At 38.8% G+C, this 23000-nt stretch overlaps 2 protein-coding genes across 3 annotated transcripts in view; one reads left to right on the top strand and one right to left on the bottom strand.

Annotated features, from left to right (window-relative positions):
* The window catches only part of LOC126267500 (vacuolar protein sorting-associated protein 4), a 153447-nt gene extending 137538 nt beyond the window's left edge, over positions 1–15909 (top strand). For both annotated transcript variants that reach the window (XM_049972805.1, XM_049972797.1), the window contains exon 9: positions 14976–15909. In XM_049972805.1, the coding sequence (XP_049828762.1) occupies positions 14976–15077 (102 nt within the window). In that variant the 3' untranslated portion in view covers positions 15078–15909. The remainder of the gene's footprint in view (positions 1–14975) is intronic.
* Positions 15910–16404: 495 nt separating this feature from the next.
* LOC126267494 (pyruvate dehydrogenase [acetyl-transferring]-phosphatase 1, mitochondrial) overlaps positions 16405–23000 on the bottom strand; it is a 35559-nt gene continuing 28963 nt past the window's right edge. Inside the window, exon 3 of the mRNA XM_049972783.1 lies at positions 16405–17757. Coding sequence (XP_049828740.1) covers positions 16595–17757 — 1163 coding nt within the window. The 3' untranslated portion in view covers positions 16405–16594. The remainder of the gene's footprint in view (positions 17758–23000) is intronic.

Here is a 23000-nt window from a genome sequence, read left to right as displayed (position 1 = left end):
AGATGTTGAGTGCTTTGTGGGCTGCCATGGTGTGGTGCTAACACATTACGCCCCTTAGGAGCAAAGTGTCACCGCCACATACTACGAAAATCTCTGATGAGGTTATGGGGAAACTGTCCCAGGTGTTTGTGCTCTGCAGCAGTGCCCCAGCTCATTCTGCACAGAACACGGGTACATATTCTGCTTTTTTGGGCTATCAAGTTCTACCTTACTCCACTTTTCTCCTGTTGTGATATCCAGACCCTTCATACTCTTTCTTTTTCTGAGGAAACCTTTGTGTGGTAGTCATTTCCAGAATGACAATGACAATGGCAGTGGGATATGGACTTCTAATGCGGAGGTGGTTCAAAAACAAAGGGTCACCTTAAGAGCAATGGAGTAATGCTCATTGGGTATTACTAAGAAGGGAAGGAAACACAAGTGTATTAGGGAAGAGGTTGGAGTGTAAGATGTAATAAAGACTGGGAATGCTTTGTTCCAAGCTTTAAGAAAATACAGTCTAATCAAAGGTGATGAGATGATACTAGAAAACGTGCATTAGCAATATGGATGCTTATAGCTGAAGATCATATTGGATAATAAATAATTGCAAGGGTAACAACTCGCTGTATAGTCAAAGCATTGAGTCATTAATAGGAATGTAAAAAGATACAATTTTGCTGAGCTTTCAAACGAGAGAGTGCATGCCCCCCCCCCCCCCTTCCCCGCCTCTTCCTCCCCTTTTCACACACAAAACAGAGAGTGAGTGTGTGTTAGCTAGCCATTTTGTGCTGCCAACGCTGCATCTTAGCTGGGGTCAGGGGATGTGCTCATAGAGTGGGTTAGAAGAGTAAAGGAGGAGAAGAGAGCGGGGGAGAGTGGCTGATGCCTGGGAGCAAGAGGCAGCAGTTGCACAAGATAATGATGTGGCACTGAAGAGTTCACTCTGGTGCAGGCATGGCAGCTGTAAATATGACATAACGATGTGGATTGGGAGATGGAGGTATAACTGAGGAAAAGGGAAATTGCAGAGAGAACGGTTCAGTGAAAAGGGGGGGGGGGGGGGCATAGGTTATTGGCTAGGGAAATTGCGTCTAGGACGTTTACAAGATTGAATGATGTGTTGCAAGAGCAGTTCACTTCCATTTAATTCATAGAAGGTGGTGTTGGGGTGAAGCATCGAGATGGCACAGTTTATGAAGCAGCCATAGAAGAAAAGTAAGTTGTCCTCAACAGTGTGTTGCACCACTGTCACAGTTATGGCAGTTGCCATTCGTTTGGGTGGGCAGCTGGTTGGTAGTCATGTTCACTTAAAATGATGTGGAGCAGTTGCTGCAGAGCTGGTATACATTATGGCTGCTTTCTTCGGCAGTCCTGCTTCTAATGGGATAGGATATTCCAGTGACTGGAGTGGGATGTACTAGGTAGGTGCATTTGACAGGTCTTGCACTTGGGTCTTCCACAGGGGTATGACCTCTGTGGTGAGGAATTAGGAGTAGGTGTGATGTATGTGTCGACTATGATATTTCAAAAGTGTGTGTGTGTGTGTGTGTGTGTGTGTGTGTGTGTGTGTGTGTGTGTGTGTGTGTTTTGATACAGGCTTTGTATGATCGATTCCTGAACCAAGTCAACTAATAAAGAATCATCAGAAGTGTCTCTTCTGCTCCTGTACTGAGTAAGAATATTTGATTAGTTAGCACATTATTTGCTGTGTGAATGCTCAGCTGCTCCAGTTCTGTGTAGGAATATTTGAAAAGGTAGTACCACATTGTATGTTATGTGGCTGATCTGTATAATACAGAAAAATATGAAATTCATAATGCACAAAGTGAGGGAATTATATTCACCATATATGTAAAATTAGAGTATTTGTGGCTGGTTGCATTCACCATTGACAATTCTTAATAAGTCTCCAATGACCGTTGTGCTCTTTTAATTCAAATTCTGTTCAAAATTCAAATGGATTGATTTCAGTGTAGCAACTATGTCATTTTCTCATTAGCTAGTTTTCAAGGAAAAGTTGATAATATTATTCATTTGGCCAACTAGCTTCTAATCTGCTTAATACTTCTAAAGAAAACTGGAGTGCAGCAGAGGGAACTGGATGGTGCACTGCTATTTAACATGATTTGAAGATCCAATATAGCTTCCAGGATTGAATGGATCACATCACAAATATGATCCTCTTGACTGTTGATAGGTCCATTAACAGATCCTCAACACTGCTAATGAGATAACCAGTCTCCTGTTGTTGTTGTTGTTGTCGTCTTCAGTCCTGAGACTGGTTTGATGCAGCTCTCCATGCTACCAGTCTCCTAGTGGAACAAAAAACCTCATTCTGCAAACCACTTTCACATCCAGAAAATCATCAGATAATCTAGCCACCTATTGAATGATGTTGGGGAATAGGTAAATAATTTGAGAGGATAGGAATAGATAATGAAAAGAGATTTCAAGTTTCAACAGAGCTTCCACTCCAGCCTCTATGAAGAGTTGGTCTGAAGAATTTATGGAAGGATGTGTACAGATATCTGTAACATCATAAAATGTTCTCATCTCATTACCTTACATCATAATGCAGATAATAGAAAAGTAATTACTTCCAGTGGTTGAGAGGCCCTGTATTGAATCACCAGTAGTTCTACTTTGTAGTGATGTTCTGTTCTGAATTCCCAATCAAAAAATATTCTTGCTGCAACTCTTTAACAAGGTCTTGTCAGAAGGGCACTTGCCTGGCTCCTAGAAGAAAGCAAGAGTTTCTTCCTGCCCAGATGCAGTAATTCTATTTAGAGTAAATTTTAAGTCTTGTAGACTTAAATTTTGACCCAGTAGTAGTAGTTAAATTTTTACAAGGATACTGAATTTACCATGCTATTACAGTTTAAGAACAAACAGATTAAAGTATAATTCTTATCTACTGGCATTAACATACTTAAGTCTAGTTCGCCAACAACAGGATAGTGTAGCCTTTTGTAGAAACCATACCAGCAATTGCCTGAAGTAATTTAGGGAAAACATGGAGACAGGAACTTGTATCATCCTAAACACAAGGCCAGTCTATTTCAAAGCATAGCAACATCATTCGTTTTATCTCTAGTGCAAAATACTTTTTTGCTAATAAATTATTTAATTATGTAAAAAGCTAGTCCTATACTGTCCATTCATTTCTCAGTACCAATTTCTTTACATTATGACCTATTATCAGAATTGTATAATGATAATGTTTGGTTTCCATTTTGTGCGCCACAACTTTGCTTGACTGAAAATTTGAGTCAGCGTCTGTCCGTGCATCAGATGTTGAGCTCGGATAGAAGATAAGGATTACACATTGTAGAGTTGTAGGAATAAGGACTCCCAGAAAAAAAGGACATAGTGTGACTGTGAAGTGACAAATGTTTTGTTATTATTTAGTTGTAGTTACATGAGCAATCCTCCACTGCATAGAATGTATCGCTTAACAGTTAATTTACATATAGCGGAGATACTGAGTCGCAGGCACAGCAGAAAAGCTGTCACAAAATAAGCTTTCAGCCAACAAGGCCTTTTTCAGAAACACACGCACACACGACCACAGTCTCAGGCTGCTGATGACAAAGGTCTTGTCGGCCAAAAGCTTATTTTGTGACAGTCTTTCTGTTGTGTCTTTCTGCCACTCAGCATCTCTGCTATATGGTGAGTAGCAACTATTCTTTTCATAATAATCGTTACATTCATTCCTGCATTTTCCATTGTTTGATTTTAACAGTTAACAATTTTTTTAAGGCTGTCTTCAAAAAGTATGTTGCACATTGTTGTGTCAGTCCAAGTAACATCTATTGAATGCTTCCCTACGCTTCAAAGTGACAGAAATACATGACAGTCACAAAGTCTTTGTAAACAACGGTTAAAATGTTATACCAGTTGTTCAGTTCCTTGACTGTAGAAATGGGCTTGGGCTGTTTGGTCACGGAATCATTTGAAAATTGCTGTGTGAACATCCCCATCATTGGAAAATCCCCCCCCCCCCCCCTTTCCTCAATATTCTTTCAGTTTGTCAAGTAGATGGAAATCACAGGGTGCAAGATGTGGACTTCCTGATAAATATCCCTCATGTCTGTGCAGCCTTGGTCAAATTATTATCATTCCACTATGGCAGGACACAATATTGCATTTGATCCATACACTGCAGAATTTCATAATGAATCTGTGTGTTATTTAGACGTTTTGCCCACAGGAATCATACTGTCCCATGTACTGCAACTTAGGGTATCTTTCCAGTTTTTATGAAATGCCATTCACACAGTGATGCACTGTTTCCCATACAATAGCAGAAATATGTCTGCAAGAAGTCCAGAACATGCACACTCTTCTGACAAAGTGCCACTCTGGTTGCGTAATGGTCTTAGCATGGGCCAATATGTGTAACTTATTTTCTGAAGTCGCTGCCTAAGTTAACTGTCCTCTTTGGTCTCCCTGGGAAAATTTTTTTACAATTTCGTTCTGTTGCAGAAATTGCTGTGTTTAATTTTTTAAATTCTTTCTTGATAAATATAGTTCACTTTGTATATTATTCCATAATCATGTAATACAGCTATTTGTGCAGTATTACCAAGATTATTTCTGATGTGTAGTACTAATTGGTAAATATACTCGCATGGTGTGCATAAAATCCCCAGTGTTGTGAACAGGCCTTTACATTGAGGCTGGTATTTATTTTGGTTATGCTTACAGCACTCTGCAGTAATTTGAAAAATGTATTTATATTTTTTGCATTTGTTGACCAGAAAAGAGTTCCTTAGCTAAGGACACTGACTGTCAAACACTGAGCACTGTAGGGGCATAACAGCTGATGACATTGATCGGTGTAAGTACCTTTGTGTGTCCACACAACTTCAACTGAGAATCAATATTTATGCCTAGCAATTTGTGTTTGATACACATTGTATAAAGGTACTATTTATATTTAACAGTGTCAGTTTCCACTCTTCAAACTGAAATTCATGGCATTTGTCTTCTTTATCTTCAAAGTAACTTTATTGCATATTGACATTTTGTAAACTTCCTTGTTGGTTTTGTTTGCTTTCTCTGTAGCTATAATATTGCTGTCGTTAGCAAATATAATTTTTTCTCCGTGAGTAGCAATGTTGGAACCGTATTGTTCTTAATATATGGACACTATCCTGAGAATTTCCTAGCGAGTTTCGGCATATTTGACATGTGTGTAAGTATCCTGTCTGTTAGGTATGGTCATAGGCAGTTACACCTCTTAATCCTGATTACTGTAAGTTATTTGTGATCAAGAGTACCATAAGCCTTAGAAAGAATGAACAATATGCTCTGGCACATCATTGTCTAGAGAATCAAGTACTGCTTTTGAGAAATCTACGATGGCTGGTTTTGTACTTCAATGTATATATTTGGTTCTGCCCATTCAGATTGATTCAAGAGGAATGGTGTTCCTTAGGAAAGTATATTAAGTGTTATTCTTTGTTAATAGTACCAGCACAACGATTATTGTTTCAGCATACTGCAATGTATACGGCTTACACTGAACCACTCGGAGCACCATCAAGTTTTATTATAACCACCCAGTACTTTTTTCTATAGCATAAAGCATTGCAGGATATCCATTATATGTTGATTGCTTTTTAATTTTCCATTTGCCCTCCAGTGAAATAGATTCATTAAACTATGTTCGCCTTTGGAAGTATGCCTAGTCTGTGTTAATTTGATTTCATATTTTCCTCATTTAATATCCTACAAAATTACATTTTGGGAAACTGTTCTTTCTTTCTTCTAGTTTGTTACACAAAATATTCTATAAAAATAACATTTGGTTGTCATGCAAAAAGCTGTTCAAGGAACTACATATCTTGTTACACTCTCTTAGGAACTTTATACTAGATAGTCCATTACAGCAGAGGAGGAATCATGATGTGTGTAATCACGGAACTTGAAGAAAACATTAATCTTCTAAATTAATTTATTTATACTCAGAAAGTGGTGAATAATGCTGCTACCAAAATATTTGAACATTTGCCTGATTCAAAACTTTGATGAGGACTGGGTCCACATTATTTTATATAATTATCAAATGTACTCATTCCATTTAAGGCTATGTAATAATTGGTATGCAAGTGCTGCCAATATGTTCCAAAATGTCACACATAAAAATGGGATTTTTGGGGGTTTATGCTTCAGTTTCTGTTGGTGATGAGGGATAGGGTTAGGTGTTCAGGATAACCCTTGGGCTATGCCCAACAGAAAGCTCATCTTACTGTAACTATCCTACAGTAAAGGGTCAGATTTTAAATATTACAAACTTCCTCCAGTTTAGGCACACTGGTTTTTTTAATTTTTATTTTTTAATTTTATTTTATATGTGGTCTACTGTGCACCTTATGGGCTTATGCAAGCACCATTTAGTTCTTGAGAGGTTCCTGAGTGGGGGGGGGGGGGGGGGGGGGCATTTTCACTATTTTAACACTGTCAGCTGCAGATATCTATATAACTGATTGCATAAAATTGCTCAAATATTAACAGTAAATTCTTTAGGCACTTATCTAGAAATGCCATATTCCCATTTTCAGAAATCTTTATCAGTCATCAAGAAACATCCCAAAGACAAGGTTGTTGGATACCAAAACAGAGCCGCTGATTCCAAGACAGCTATGCTCAGCAAATGGATGACATTTTTACAATATATTCCTAAGATCCCAATCTCAAACAGCCTTGAAAATTTTCTTTTTATCTTTAGCTGTTTCTGAAATACAGAGGTTCAAAATTACCCGACTTGTGCTCATAAAGTGACTTAATGAAGAGAAATAGCTTTTAAAATGCTCCATTATCATCTGAAGGGTTCTGGGAACCCCATGTTGTAGTATTGAAGAACACGCAAACTTTTTGTGCGTGTAAAACCTGGTCTGATATGTAAAATTACTTATGTGAAATTGAAATAATGCAAAACTAAACTATCAATGAAAGCAGAACTTTTTCATAATTTCATTTGCAGAACTCTTCACTATGTTCATTCACAAAACATTTTCAAAGCCAAGCACAAGTTGCAAACAGAAATAGAAAACATACTGAAAACCTTTCTGACTCTTTTCTGGTTTCTGTTTTGACAAAAATTGAGAGTATTTCTGAAATTCTTCATAATGACCTCTTTACATTTGATAATCTGTTTCCTCTTGAACAGCTAATTGTTGGTGGGCAAGTAACTGAAGAGCTTAGTAAATTGGAAGGACATGACAAATGTGGTTTCTAAAGAATGCCCAAAAATATTACATCACAGGTTGCAAATCTATGATGGAAAAGACATGCAAAAATGATCCCATTTGACCTCTGGCAAGATTGCTTATTGGAAGAGTGGAAGGTTATATGCAACTTGTAAAAGGTTACTCAGCTTTTGATAACAAAGGTATTGACAAGTATTGACAGCAGCACCTCACAAAAGAGGGAGAAGATATTACGTTTCGAAGCACACATTAAGAGTGGAGAGGGCAACAATGACCTAAAGATTTTCAAACAGTGTTTTGACTGAGAGATACTTTGGGATATTAAAAAAGATGAAAAAAATCTGTTGTCAGACAGAGGCTGTGAAAGAAAAGAAAAAAAAGACCACCTAGTATCTAAGGGGGCACAAGAACAACAGGTAAACTGAAGAAAGCACTGGAAAAAATGATTTAAAGACATTAAAACTTGTCCAGGATATGCTAGAGGCTGCACAAATCATAAAAGTAGAAGAAAGAGTGAAAGAAAGGGAGATGGAAGCCAATTAGAAAAATTTGGAGAAAGTAAAACCTAGTGCGATTTACTTCATTTTTTGCTAAGATTCCAAAGAAACTGATCTAAAAACATTTTGTGCTCTCTTTCTATTATATATGTATAAAATGTCATTAATTGTAAAAATGTGATTTAGATTTTGTTTGGGAATTAAGATTATCAATACTGAATTACCAGTGTACCTGCATATTGTAATAAATTTGTATGAAGGAAGAAAATGGCCATACCCAATCCAGGATCATAATAGAGAAATTAATTATGGTCTTAACTGGCCATTTTGGTAGGGAATTATCAAAAATGCAAACAATTCTTTTTTGCCATATCTGTTTAAAAAGTTGTCGCACATTTTTTTATGTGCTTTGTTACCTGTCTCACCTTTTTCAAGGGTCACCATGGCTCCTCACCCTGTAAACAAGGTGTTGTGGTCACCATTAACTTATCTGTATTAACTATATGATAGGACCATGTTGCTATATCTTGAGGATACAAAATCCATGCCAGCTGGGAAACTTAAACACCTGTCACTATAATATAAATTCACTTGCTGCTGTTTTTATCACGCATATATTTCACCTTCGTTACGTACATTCCATGTTACAGCATAAGACTTTAACAAAGTACATAATACATAGTAGTCTTGCCATTTTGTCTTGTATGTTATCTTTGAGTTTTTCTTGACAAGTGACATCAGGATCACTACCTTCCGCAGCAAATCTCGAAAGTGGGGTGACATATTTATGGTCTAACTGCCCCAACCAGCAAGTGTCTCCAAGTGTAGGAATCCAGGTGCTCATCACACCTGCCTTGCAGATAGACTGCATCTATCTTCAGTCTCATGACATGCACGAAAGAAAAAGAAAATTTCCCGCACAATATGCGGATCAAAATGAACCCTTACGTACTAAAATCACAAGATGCTTGCTCTGGGTCATGACTACCTTTTGTTGGTTAAAGAGACAGAGGGAGTAAGTGATATGTTACCCCTCAATATTCATGCTTTTTTATGCTGTAGAGAGGAAACAATGGCAGTAGAAGAGAGGCAGAAAAGTAATAAATACTGAAAGATAGTAGACAGTGGTTGTGTTATGGAAAGAGCGGAGGAGACCTTGTCAGTGGGTGAGAGTCAGTGATAATGGGAGACAGTCTCTATGACAGTGACAATGGGGAAGAGAGAATAGTGACAGTGAGAGGAGACAGCAACAATGAGAATGAATGAATGAGATGATGATGTTTGGTTTGTGGGGCACTCAACTGCACGGTCATCAGTGCTCGTACAAAGTCCCAATTTTTACACAGTCCTTTTTCTTTTCATAATTCAATCTAGTCGCTCTCAGAAATGATGATATGATGAGGACAACACAAACACCCAGGCCCCAGGCAGAGAAAATCCCTGACTCGGCCGGAAATAGAATCCGGAAACCTATGATCCAGAGGCAGCAATGCTAGCCCCTAGACCACTAGCTGCGGATAAAGGAATGAGACAGTAGCAATGAGAGAGAGGAGAGTAGTAGTAGTGGAAGAGGAGGAGGGGGACAGGCTGAGAGGAACCGGGGGGGGGGGGTTAACAAGTGAGAAAGAGAATGGGCAATGGGAGTGAATGGTTATGAGCTATTTACAACAGTGGACAAGTGGGTGTGATTGTGTTACAGGTAGGGAAACTTATGGAAATGAAAGGTGAGCTGCATGTTAAAAATAGCACCAAAATTTAGGAGGAAAAATTTTAAAGGTGCTGAGGAAGGTGGTACCCCACTTTTTAGTCAATCTTTTAAACAGAAACATATTCACCTTTCTTTATATTCAGATAGCAGCATTTTTCCATTAGTTGATAAAATGCATTACTTGTAACAAAACTAACTTCCATTCCACAGACTAATTTTTATTTGGAAGCTTGAAGCTTACATAGTGAAAAGAACCGAACTTTCTTTGACAATAAAAAAAATATTTTCTTCTGTTGCTTTAACTTACCAATAAATTAGTCATCCTGAATCCATGGTTGAGTAAATAGTTATTTACAACCTTGTAAATTGATTCCTTCCATATTTTTGAGGTACAGTAAGTCTTATATTTGAAATCTTTTTTTTTAAGTTGAGATTGTATGTAGGATGTTGTCGATCACAATGATTTTGAAGTTGTGTGCACAAACTTGTCTGACTATGGCAGTAATACTTCCTGATCTATTAATTAATTCTTAATGTACGAGGGTAATCCCAAAAGCAAGGTCTCCTATTTTTTTATAAGCACATAGGCCTGTTTATTCCTGCAATGGTTTACATCTATTTACAGCTTGCACATTTAGCTATTTTTCGACATAATCACCATTTCTGTCGATGCATGGCAGTTTTTGTATGCTCATGTCATCCCAGCTCGCCGCCATGCTGTTCAGAAAGTTATGAACCTCTTCTTTCACCTCGTTGTCGAAGCTGAATCACTGTGACCATAATTAACGCTAACAGGTACTGTGAGACTCTGATAAAACTCAAACTGGCAATTCAGAACTGGAGAAGAAGAATAATGTTGAGCAAGGGCGTACACATTTTCCATGACAACACTCGCCCACACATTGCTCGGCAAACCGTTGCTCTCCTGCAACAGTTTCAGTTGAACATAATCACCCACCCTATAGTCCTGACTTGACGCCCAGTGACTATCACCTGTTTCCTAGGTTAAAAGAACATTTGGCCGGGAAGCGATTCAGCTCCAATGACAAGGTGAAAGAAGAGTTTCATAACTTTCTGAACAGCATGGCGGCAAGCTGGTATGACATGGGCATACAAAAACTGCCACAGCGTCTACAAAAATGCATCGACAGAAATGGTGATTAGTCTAAAAATAGCTAAATGTTCAAGCTGTAAACTAATGTAGAAATAAACAGATCAATGTACTTACAAAAAAGTAGGAAAACTTACTTCTGGGATTATCCTCGCAATAGAGCAGATTGATATGAAATGCTGTTTCTGCTCTGATATACTTTGTGCTGTGCCCTTTATCCGTCAGTATTTCCCCAGCTGAAAAAAATTGTTCATATTATTGAACACACATTTCTTCCATTATAGCAGATATGGAAATTAGTATCAGTCTGCTGAGTTCCTAGCCATTTTGGACTGGTGGTGAAAGAACCTTTTGGGAAATAGACTTAGGCATAATGTGTCTTTCTCTGCTTGCTATTAGCCACAAAATGGAGACTTTCCTAGTTTATAAGTGTAACATTTGAAATAAACTTTCATATTTATCAAGTTTTCTCCCTAAAAGATAAGGAGAAAACATGAAGTGTTGTTCCAGAAACTACCAGTGCTGTCCGCAGCATGAGAGAAGTGGATCATCATGTGATTTATAGTAACACTTAACTGTGTAAAAGATCTTTCCTGGCCAAAGCTAAGAAAAAAAAAAGGTTCTGTGAATTGGGGTGAGGAAATAATTAAAAACATTACATGAGAAAATGACACTAACACAGAACTAAATGTAGATATTTACAAATGAGTTGGAAACAAAACTTCTGTATTCCAAGATGAACCAAAACATTTGTTCACAAATTACTTCCAAAACAATGATTGGTTGTTTCTTTCGTTGCAAACATGTCACTGAAGTCAGTGCCAAGTGGCTATAAAGCAATTGTTTGCCACAGGTCATGGGAAAAAATAGAAAAAACAACCAAAACATCACAACATTCTTCACAGAGTTAGCTGTGCTATTTAAAATCAAACAGTTGATTATTTGATGGAGAGTAACATTTAATTAATATTGTTTCATCTGTATACACAGAAAAGGCAACAACTAGGAATAGGAAATGACAGTATGACTCAAAACACCAGAGAACTTCTCAATGCATTTCTCCTAACTTGTGACATCTTGATTCATGAGAGTTCAAGCCAACAGCAGCCAAGGACCTCTGTGGAATTGACCAATTTGCAGATTTATAAATGGAGGTGTGGCCTGAAACACCAAGTAGCACATGAGAAAAATTTGATCATTTCATTTGAACAGGACCATCACATGACGAGAACAGAATAAGGCTGTGCTAAAATTGTGTATTGATGGCAATGAAGAGGAAATGCTGGGCTTGAGAATAATTTCATGGATGTTGCAGAAAATAAAGTGCACATCATATTTGTGGACTGTGGAAGAGCTTTGAAAGCAAAAATACTATAGGTATAGTTTGCCATTTTTAATAATCATGAAGGATTTGAAGGAAGTTGGCATCACCAAGTAATTGTTCTTTGCAGGTTACTAGTGCAGATATGAGTGAAAATGGCAGTAGGTTAGTCATTTTGTGGGGAGGTAAAAAATTATATACAACAAATTCATAAATACTAAGATGAACAGAACAGATTTTTGTTATCAGCCACTTCAAAGTAAACAAAATTTTACATATAATGTATACAGGATGAAGACAAATTCAAGCACTTCTTCACACACTAGCGATACAGAAATGTCTCTCTCAAAATTTTATCCTGCTCATATTTCCGACAGTAAATGGACATTAAAGATTGGCAGTCTGGCAGTACTGTAATCACACATACAGTAACTACATCTGACAGGATGTAGTATTAGTGCTGTGCAGTTGGTACGTTGGATAGCGTTTTGCTTAGCATGCAGGAGGTCAAGGGTTCAATTCTGGGTCGAGGCATACTTGTTTTTGTTTGCCAATTTCATTTTTCTGTACAATACTGTTTCTTAAGCCACATGAATCCAACATTTACATAGTACAGTGTTTTGTGATGGCGAACATAGCAGGAACATGGTCACACACATGAGAAATAGACAGTTGAAACAAACACACAAACAGTCATAGGACAGAATAACTACAAAAACAGCATCAGTTTTTAGATGCTAAAGATGATTGCACAGTTGAATAACTCAACATCTACTAGTCATTTATCTACATGCAATACTTCCTCTCAAATGTAAGATATTGGCAACCAGTGACCATAATAATTTCTATGTTAATGATCACAATGCGTTTAAAAAAGAATTTATTGTCCTCAGAGCAGATTATCAAAGTGACACCCCTGCACGTCCATGCACAACCCTTTGGATCGTACAGCTCTGGACTCCTCGCACATAGCTGCATCCACCAATGCAAGAGCAACATGAACTCGTGCTATCTGTTCTTCCACATGTATTGGCGGAGTAGAAATCACATGCTCCTTCAAATGTCATGACAGAAATAAATCCGGGGGATTTAGGTCAAGTGAACGCAGAGGCCATACAACTGGACCAAGCCATTTCCCTGAATGTTGTTTCTAAATACCATCGCACATTAATTCCAAAGTGTGGAGATGCACCATCATATTGAAATCGTAACCTATGCCGAACGTGAATTCCAGTGCGTTAGGCAAATAGTTTGAGGAATGCTCAATACCTTCGTGCAGTCAACCAATCAGGGATCCAAACTCCTGCCTCCCAATTTTCTGGCCCAGACGTTGATGCCAAAGCGAACCTGACATCCATGGTCGTGGGTGATGTGCAGGTTAACATGAATGGTTGGCATTGTGCATATTGAAGACACCCTCACGAGTAAACACTGGTTCATCTGACAGTGTTTATGAAGTCAGCATTGGTTTCTTGTTGTTGTTGTTGTTGGAACCATTCAAACAATTGCATCTGTAGATGGCGGTCCATAGGATGCAGGTGTTGCGTTAAAGAATAACAGACCATGCTTGTGCAGCATGTCAACGACAGTGCATTGCGGGACATGCAGCTGCCTCGCTATGCTACACGTACTTCCATAGGATTCTTGGTGTATGATCTCAGTAGCTGGAGTACAGTGAGTCCATGGACGACCTGTGTCACGAGATGGTGGAAGGAGAGAACCGGTCTCATCTTCAGATGAGTAAACACATTTTTATCTGGATGAAGTCCACCAGGATATCTAGCAGCATATGAGCAACGACACCAGCCCAGTTATTACATGCATCAACGACAAGAAGCGTATCCACATATTCATTATTTGTGTATGCCATACATCTACCACATTCTTTTAGAATATAACAAGAAAAAAATGATATGAGTCGGTCATGGGCGCGTTACTCCTCTAGCAACTAATTCTGTCTGGTGAACAGCACATTTAGAACACACACATCGCAGTCGCAGTGGGCTGTTACACCTAACGCGAATCACCTTCTCTAAGAGATTTTGTTTCTGCATGGTTCATCCCGACATTCTAACTGTGAATGTTCATTTTCACATTGCACTCTTTCCCATGGCGATACTTAGTAAAAACAGCATGCACTTATCAGACTCAGTGTTGAAAGGATTAATTAGTGGTTTGAATGGTGGTGATAAATACAAATGGTAACAGAGTTTGGAAATTACTTGCAAAACATGTTGCTAGCCCGATTGACGTAAGGCCTGAATGAAATGTAATGGACCTGAATGTCGCAAGAATAATCGAGACCATTGGAGGAGGGTACACAAAAAACAGGTTTGAAATCTAGTAGATGCAGTGATGTGAAACAATTTGCATCCAGAGGGTGCAAAAGGCTTGTTTAAAAGCTGTCCAGTGAAAACTATCGTATTTCCATGTTCATAGTATGTAAGTGCAAATGTTTTGTAGAAAACACACTCTAATCTCAACCCAGAATCGAATGTTCAACCTCGTGCATTGTAAGCCAAAACACTATCCACTGTAAAACACTACTCTATACTGATCGACATAGTTACTGTACATGTCATTACAATGTTGCTGTTTGTCTCTGTGTGGAAACCCCCCTCCCTGTCTTAGCATTTGTTAATATAAACTTCAGAATAAAGACAAATCATAGACTAATTCAATAGAAACAATAAAATGTTAGTTTCTGAATAGAATTTAAATTGGGTTTAGTTCTAAGTTATTTCTTTATGTAAATAAATTGTTTTAGAATAGATGTTCTGGCAGATAATCAAAAATACGAGCAGTTAGAACATTGTGTTAATGCACGCAACTGCCACAAGTAACTATTTGTTTTGCAGGTATAACAACCAGGTTTGAGACAACAGCACTCAAGTTATGCAGTCAGGGCTTTGTGTTTAACCTGGTAGCCCTACTCCTAGGAAATAGTTAACACTAACATTACATTGTTTGCAGACTCACTTGGAAGAGGGCAGCATAATTCAATTTGTTTCCAGAATTGCCATGAAGTTTAATGCTCTTATGTGGAAAGTTTGTTATTAGTTATCATATTCTGTACTTTTTTTGTCTACATGAGTGTAAATGATTCTCTTCTCTTCTTTCCATGTTGCCATTTGTCACATAGAATGACATGCTTCGATCTTTAGCAACATCCAAACCAACACTAAATGAAGAGGATATGGCAAAACTTGAGAAGTTTAAGGAAGATTTTGGCCAGGAAGGTTAACTGCAGCTTTCAGTCTTCATTTGGCTATTTCAAGAAGTTTATATTTTATGAATCACGGTCTCCTTGAACTCTATTTTTTTGCATGCTTGTAAAAAGCTGTTGCAAAGCAAGAGTGAATTGTCTGTGTGTGATATTCTTGTACTGAACAATGCATAGTTACAGTAGAATGGAAGGGCAAGGAGGCAGTGCCACCAAAACTATATACTGTTGTATTTGAAACATCACTTCGTGTGCATGTGTGGAAATTATTTTGGTAAATAAGAGCATTTAGCATGTGTAGAGCCATAACGGGCGTGTTCTCCCTCTGATTAAAGCAAGAGGTTTCAGTCTGAATGAAACCGAAACATGACCAGAAGAGTTAGTTAATATTTGTTGCATTTTACTTCTGCCTAAAAATAACTTAAAATTCTAGAAAGGATGTAAAAAGATACTGATTTTGTGAGCTTATGAATTGCTTGTGTTCACCTAAATGATGATATTTTCTCCCTTTCCTGGGAGAGAAGAGGGATCCACAAAACTGCATCAATGATGAATTTCAGGTTAGAGCAAACTTGCAATAATAAATACAGAAAATTTCATGTGTTTAACTTCAGTTTCATTTTTCTATGTCCACTTCCTAAAAGTTAATTTTTATGGATATTTTATACCTGTCTTTCATTTAACCCTTTTAGGCAATATTTGTGTTATATTGTGTTGTACATAACAAAGATCGAAGTGTGAGCTGAAATGTAGCAAACCATGTTCTTTAGTGTGTGAATGTTTTTATGTTTATTTACATGTAACTTTAATGTTGTATGACTCCATTCACGGAATAAAAACTTGTACAGTCATATGGCTAATAGATTCAGTATATAAATTGCTTTAAGAGTGGGGTGTTGTACATTTCCATCTCTGCTTCAGTTCATCTCAGCTTTAATGTAAGTTTTTACTGCTCTTGTTAGTAGAGCAGAATTCACTCTTACATGTTGCCAGGAATCAATATTCCACAAGGGTGATAATTTTTGTTGTTTAGTTGTTTTACAGTAATATTGCTGACAAGGAAAGAGCAGTGTGTAAAACCACAGAAATGACAGTAAATAAATTTTTATGCATGTTACCTGTTTGTCCATTTAAATTGTGTAAGACTGTTAAAAGTACCACAGAGCCAGTAATGCCAATACATACTGTTCCACACGGCATAAATTAGAGTATTTTTGAAAGAAATAATTTTATTTCGTACGACTCAATATCGTGATATAGCTGCTCATTGTGCTGATATCAGAAAGACACTTCAACATGCTTGTCAGAAGCTTGTATATTATGAAAGATGTAAGTTAAAGTACTAAACTTTGGTAATGAGATATTTATATTGTATTGCTATAACACTTTGATCTGTACATTGTATAAATTAAATCAGTAAATGCCTCATCTAACAGAAAATAAATATATATAATGTTACATACATAATTACACGGAACTATTTATTTTGTTTTAGAGTACCTGCAGTCACCATGACTTGCATATAAAGATACCCAGTTTCATGGAGGGCAGTGCCTCAGATATTCAGAATCAAAGTAAATTACTGAGATTGTGATGTCGTCACGAAATAACCTCACAATTCCTTCTGGCATGCTAAGTAGTTGTGAAAGTTTACCGTGATCAATACCATATTCAGTTCCACCTAAAGCATTTCTAAGTAAATGAGTAGCAGCATTTGTATCAATAGGTTTTTTCTTCAGGCCTTCCTTACGCTGAAGTAACATTTTATTTATTTCAGATATACGCATATTTTTTCTAGGTAACCGAAAGGGACTTAAAGTCACTTTGCCACTCATATGTTCACCTACAAGTCTCACAACTTGCAATGGTGACACTAAATCCCAAAGTCCGTCTGAAGCAATAACAAGAAATTTGTCTCTCGGTGTAAGCCGATAATGAGTGACATCTGGACAAGCTGTGAGATACGGTGGAGTGTAATAATGAGGAGCTAAAGAATTTTCTCCAAAGTATGGTTTGACAATATGATTGAGAATATCCCTGCTCCATTTGTATCTGAAATCACCCAGAGCTCTCAGAGGAGCTAACTGGCCTAAGAGTCGTTCCATTTTTATGACAGTATCTCTTTCATTTGGTGGGTGCTCTTTCAGTATCCTCTCAACTTCACTTCTGTTATCAGAATTATGTTCTGTTGTCAACTTCTTAGCTACCCATGTACCACCATCATTTAACACACCTATGACACCAACACAGTCACCAGCACTTGCTATATGCAAATGTGGTCCATCTATATGAGCTACACATGCAACTGCTCCAGACATGGCAACTGTTAATGTTTCTATATTAATCCTGCCACTCTGATCCTGTAATGCTTCACGAGATATATCTTCATCTAGTCTCAAAAAAGCTCTTTCCATGGCTTCTTTCATATGAAAATCCATATGAGATGTTTTTGTGCTAGAAAGCTCTTTAACAAAAGTTAAAAAACTGTTTTTGTATAATTCACTCAATTCTTCTGTTAACACTACTTTATCATTATACTCTTCTAATAATTTGATACATTCATCATTCCCCAGTGACTGTAGGTACCTCTGTAGATCATCTGGTGGAAGTAGACAAGCAGCTATATAATGAAGAAGTCGTTTGGCAACAACCTGAGCACAAGATGGTCCACCATGACCATCAAAAACTCCTACTAGCATTCCTGTGGGTAGGGAAAAAAAATTAAAAAATTTTTTGAGTCCACACATTTCAACTCTGGTAGCAATGTAATTAAAACTTATAATAGAATACACAGCTTATTACATACAAAAATACTGAAATTAGTACACTATCATTTATTATTCAAGAACTGTAACAGCAACACACTAGACCACATTTGCAGTAATCTGCCTTTAATTTCAGAGTTAAGTACACTCTCTTACCAGATTTTTTTTCTTTTGTCTGCTTTTCTATTCTAAATCATTATACTGTAACAGTAAACTCACTTATGTAATGCAGACATTAAGAGAATAAAGTAAACACAGTGTTTGTTTAACAAACTATGATGAGGTAAGTTAAGAAAAGCAACTACATAAAATTACTTGAATACGCAAACTTTTAAATCAACCTACTGACAATATGTGAAAATTCATTTATAACATACCTACAACTACTTCCTCCTCAAATATAAGTAATTTAACATATTCCTTCAATAAGGGGACAGAGAGGAAGGGGAAGACATTCACCGACAACACTTTTTACCTGTCTTATGCTAAACTTTTCATATCTATATATCCACAATATTTGAAAATCATTTTACATATTTCAATCTATCTTTGCCAATTCAATAAACTCTGCTTCTTCTAGTGTCTGTCTATTCCCAAATGCCGTAGCATATCTTTACGTTCGAATAATATTTCCCTTCTTCTGGTATGCTTTCCACACTTTTTCACATCCACTTTATTTTTGCAATATATGTCATCTTATGAAAAAACTTAATGTGTTTACACATTCATTTACTGCATTTTCAAAAACTACTTCTTTCAATATTTAATATCACTAAATTTCTTTTGTTGAACTTTTTTACTCGCCTGGGCTATTTGTCCATCTTATTTTTCCCCTTGTTAGGTACCACAATTATTTCACTCCTGTACTACACCTTTGCCAATTTTAACACTTACCAATATGGTAATGAAAGTTCTAGTATAATATACTTAATTTAGGAGTAAAGGTCCTCCACTGCCCAATATATCACCTTTCTGATTGTTGACCACCTCTCTGATAACTCCATCCATAAACCCACTAACCACCAACAGCACATGCATTTCAACAGTTGTCACAGCTTCCACATCCAAATATTATTCCCATTTAGCCTGGCCATCTATGGACAGCATACCAGGAATGAGAAAATTCCATTGCCCAGTATGCTGAAGGTACCATCCTCCAAAACCTAGTCTGCAGATTTCCCAAACCATATCTTCGCAATCCCTAATACTCCCACAAACCCAAAGAATCAGCTGCAAAGGAGCAGCCCCTTCATCATCTACTATCATCCTGGACTGGAGCAGATGAACCATGTCCTTCACCAGGTAAGGGATGTCCTGTGCGCAATCCTACTTAACTCTTATAACGTGGTATTCTGCCAAACATCTGACCTACCAACTTCTTGGTCCGTCCTTATGCCACTCCCACTCCAAACCTTTGCTGCAGGGGTCAAATCCCTGTGAATGGCCAGCTGCAAGACCTGCCATTTCACCCACCCAGCACATTCTATGCTAGTTCTGTAATAGGAATTTCTGCACAGGATTTTATGAGGGCATTACCACCAACATCCTGCTATCTGAATGAAACTGTGGCCAAGAACAGCATTAACCACATCTGCTGAGCAAACATGCTCAAGTCCAATCGCTGCTTCAAAATCCATGCCATCTGAATACTTCCTTCAGCAAAGCTTTTCTGAACTACACAGATTAGAGTTACACTTACAACACATTATTCACCACCATAATCTTCCTGGCGTCACTCTTTCCTAAACCAGTGTACGCATACCCTTTAACCAAGTTTCCCCTTCCACTGTCATGTCATCCCCACACATCATCATTGTGCACTGCATCAACTCACTGGGTTCAGTGCCCATGTGTCAGTCTTAGACCATGGCACCTGCTGTCCTCCCTCCAGCATTTCTATACCGTGTACCTGCTGCCTGTCCTGAACACCTCGTCCCGCTTCTTTCTTTCTTTCTCTAGTTCACCCCAGTCTATCTGCTGATCTGCATATTCAACCAGCACAATGTAGCTGTACAGGTTTTGTGTGTGTGTGTGTGTGTGTGTGTGTGTGTGTGTGTGTGTGTGTGTGTGTTTACTCTAGCTAAAGCTAGCAATTTTTCCCGTTCTTTCTGAGCCTCTTCCATTCTGTCACAAGATTCAAACTTCTAACATTATGAAGTTCTTTGTAAAGGAACTGGATATCATCAAAGGAAGTGCTCATCATGATCTTACATAACACACATGTTGTTGGTTGTTGTACTGCACTTTCTGCTTCTCTACAGTGGTAGTTCCAGGGGCCTCTTGCTGCCTCATCGCAGATTCTTTCCCATTCCTGAGCGGTGCCACACCTCAAATGTAACATGTTGACTCTGTACACTTTGTTGAAGGAGCTGTTGATAAAACAGGCTACTTTTCCTCCCCCAGCCCAAGAGGTTCAAGCTTCAATGGATAATTTTGAGCTAAGAAAAGAAACAAATTTACTGTTTAAAATCCTGCTGAGATCATAAGACACATAGCACCAGCTGCTGTTGTTGTTGGTTTCCTGGCTCATTTCTATCCAGCATTTAAAGGAACCAGTCCCACCATTTGCCCCACATCATTTAATATACCTAAAGCAGGAGTGCCATACAGGTGTTTAAATTTTATTTCTCCTGACTACAAGCCCCTTGTTTTAACAACTGCAAGTAAAAATAGAGAAACTCCCAACTTTTTCCAGATGTAGGCACAAATAATAATAAAAGTTGCAAATCCTGACTTTTGGTACCAAGTAGTGATATGGCAGGGCAACAATTTCGATGCGTACTTTTATTCTCTTTCTCACAAGTTTTCCAATGCCTTGGTTGTCATATTAAACCCTTTTCTACACAATATAAATTTGTCTTGGCTTTGATCCTCTCTCTGCAGTCTTTTTACATATTTGTCACCACATTTCACGTTATATTGTCTCCTTTGTTCATTCATTGGTATCCACTCTCCTTCTGTATCCTTAATTAGAAATATTTTCATATTCTTTCCAACCTTTGTTGTCTCCTCATTCACCTCTTGGACTCAAGTTATATAATTATGTTCTCTCCCATTACACATTATCTTCGCTCTTTTCGTAAGCATGTTTTATGCTATCTAAGCTTTAATTGCGTATCATCTTATTACAGAATTGGTCAGGCTTTGATATTGCCCCAAGAGCTAAACTTGAAAGTACCCAACTGTGAATGTAACTCTCCACTAGTCCATTATTAATCCCAAACACATAAACATGCGTCCTTGCTGTCTGTTGTATTCTGCTGGATAATATAATCTAGCGAGCTCATTATACATGAAATATTAACTTGAGAAGTTTTTCTATCTTTTCCTTAAGTATAGTTTTCATCAAATTATAGATTGGTTTGTCACTACAGTATGTTATAGGTGTTTTCCTATTTGGGATGGTAGAACCTTCCCATTCTCAAATGTCTGAATTGACTGACTTTGACAAACATTGAAACACAGCGGGACTCAGCATTGTTCCTATTAACTGACATTGTCAGAGGTGAAAGAAGTGATAGTTCACAGATAAAAATCTGGAATGCTGCAGGAGCCTGCACATTTGTAAATGGAAATACCACTACGACAACACTGAGGATACCTGTAACTAACATACACTCCTGGAAATGGAAAAAAGAACACATTGACACCGGTGTGTCAGACCCACCATACTTGCTCCGGACACTGCGAGAGGGCTGTACAAGCAATGATCACACGCACGGCACAGCGGACACACCAGGAACCGCGGTGTTGGCCGTCGAATGGCGCTAGCTGCGCAGCATTTGTCCACCGCCGCCGTCAGTGTCAGCCAGTTTGCCGTGGCATACGGAGCTCCATCGCAGTCTTTAACACTGGTAGCATGCCGCGACAGCGTGGACGTGAACCGTATGTGCAGTTGACGGACTTTGAGCGAGGGCGTATAATGGGCATGCGGGAGGCCGGGTGAACGTACCGCCGAATTGCTCAACACGTGGGGCGTGAGGTCTCCACAGTACATCGATGTTGTCGCCAGTGGTCGGCGGAAGGTGCACGTGCCCGTCGACCTGGGACCGGACCGCAGCGACGCACGGATGCACGCCAAGACCGTAGGATCCTACGCAGTGCCGTAGGGGACCGCACCGCCACTTCCCAGCAAATTAGGGACACTGTTGCTCCTGGGGTATCGGCGAAGACCATTCGCAACCGTCTCCATGAAGCTGGGCTACGGTCCCGCACACCGTTAGGCCGTCTTCCGCTCACACCCCAACATCGTGCAGCCCGCCTCCGTGGTGTCGCAACAGGCGTGAATGGAGGGACGAATGGAGACCTGTCGTCTTCAGTGATGAGAGTCGCTTCTGCCTTGGTGCCAATGATGGTCGTATGCGTGTTTGGCGCCGTGCAGGTGAGCGCCACAATCAGGACTGCATACGACTGAGGCACACAGGGCCAACACCCGGCATCATGGTGTGGGGAGCGATCTCCTACACTGGCCGTACACCTCTGGTGATCGTCGAGGGGACACTGAATAGTGCACGGTACATCCAAACGGTCATCGAATCCATCGTTCTACCATTCCTAGACCGGCAAGGGAACTTGCTGTTCCAACAGGACAATGCACGTCCGCATGTATCCCGTGCCACTCAACGTGCTCTAGAAGGTGTAAGTCAACTACCCTGGCCAGCAAGATCTCCAGATCTGTCTCCCATTGAGCATGTTTGGGACTGGATGAAGCGTCATCTCACGCGGTCTGCAAGGCCAGCACGAACGCTGGTCCAACTGAGGCGCCACGTGGAAATGGCATGGCAAGCCGTTCCACAGGACTACATCCAGCATCTCTACGATCGTCTCCATGGAAGAATAGCAGCCTGCGTTGCTGCGAAAGGTGGATATACACTGTACTAGTGCCAACATTGTGCATGCTCTGTTGCCCGTGTCTATGTGCCTATGGTTCTGTCAGTGTGATCATGTGATGTATCTGACCCCAGGAATGTGTCAATAAAGTTTCCCCTTCCTGGGACAATGAATTCACAGTGTTCTTATTTCAATTTCCAGGAGTGTATTTCAGCAAAAAGAACAAACAGTGAACCTGTATGGCATTAATGACAGAGAGCTATATTGTGTGTATCCTGAAAGCCAAGACAAAAATGTAGGTGAACTATTCCAATGTCAGTCGTACAACTGTTGTACCAAGTGGAAGACA

This window comes from Schistocerca gregaria, chromosome 1, assembly GCF_023897955.1.
Source record: "Schistocerca gregaria isolate iqSchGreg1 chromosome 1, iqSchGreg1.2, whole genome shotgun sequence".
In the NCBI taxonomy this organism is placed as follows: domain Eukaryota; kingdom Metazoa; phylum Arthropoda; class Insecta; order Orthoptera; family Acrididae; genus Schistocerca; species Schistocerca gregaria.
Note: the sequence above shows the minus strand (reverse complement) of the source record. Positions and strands in the feature narration are given on the sequence as shown.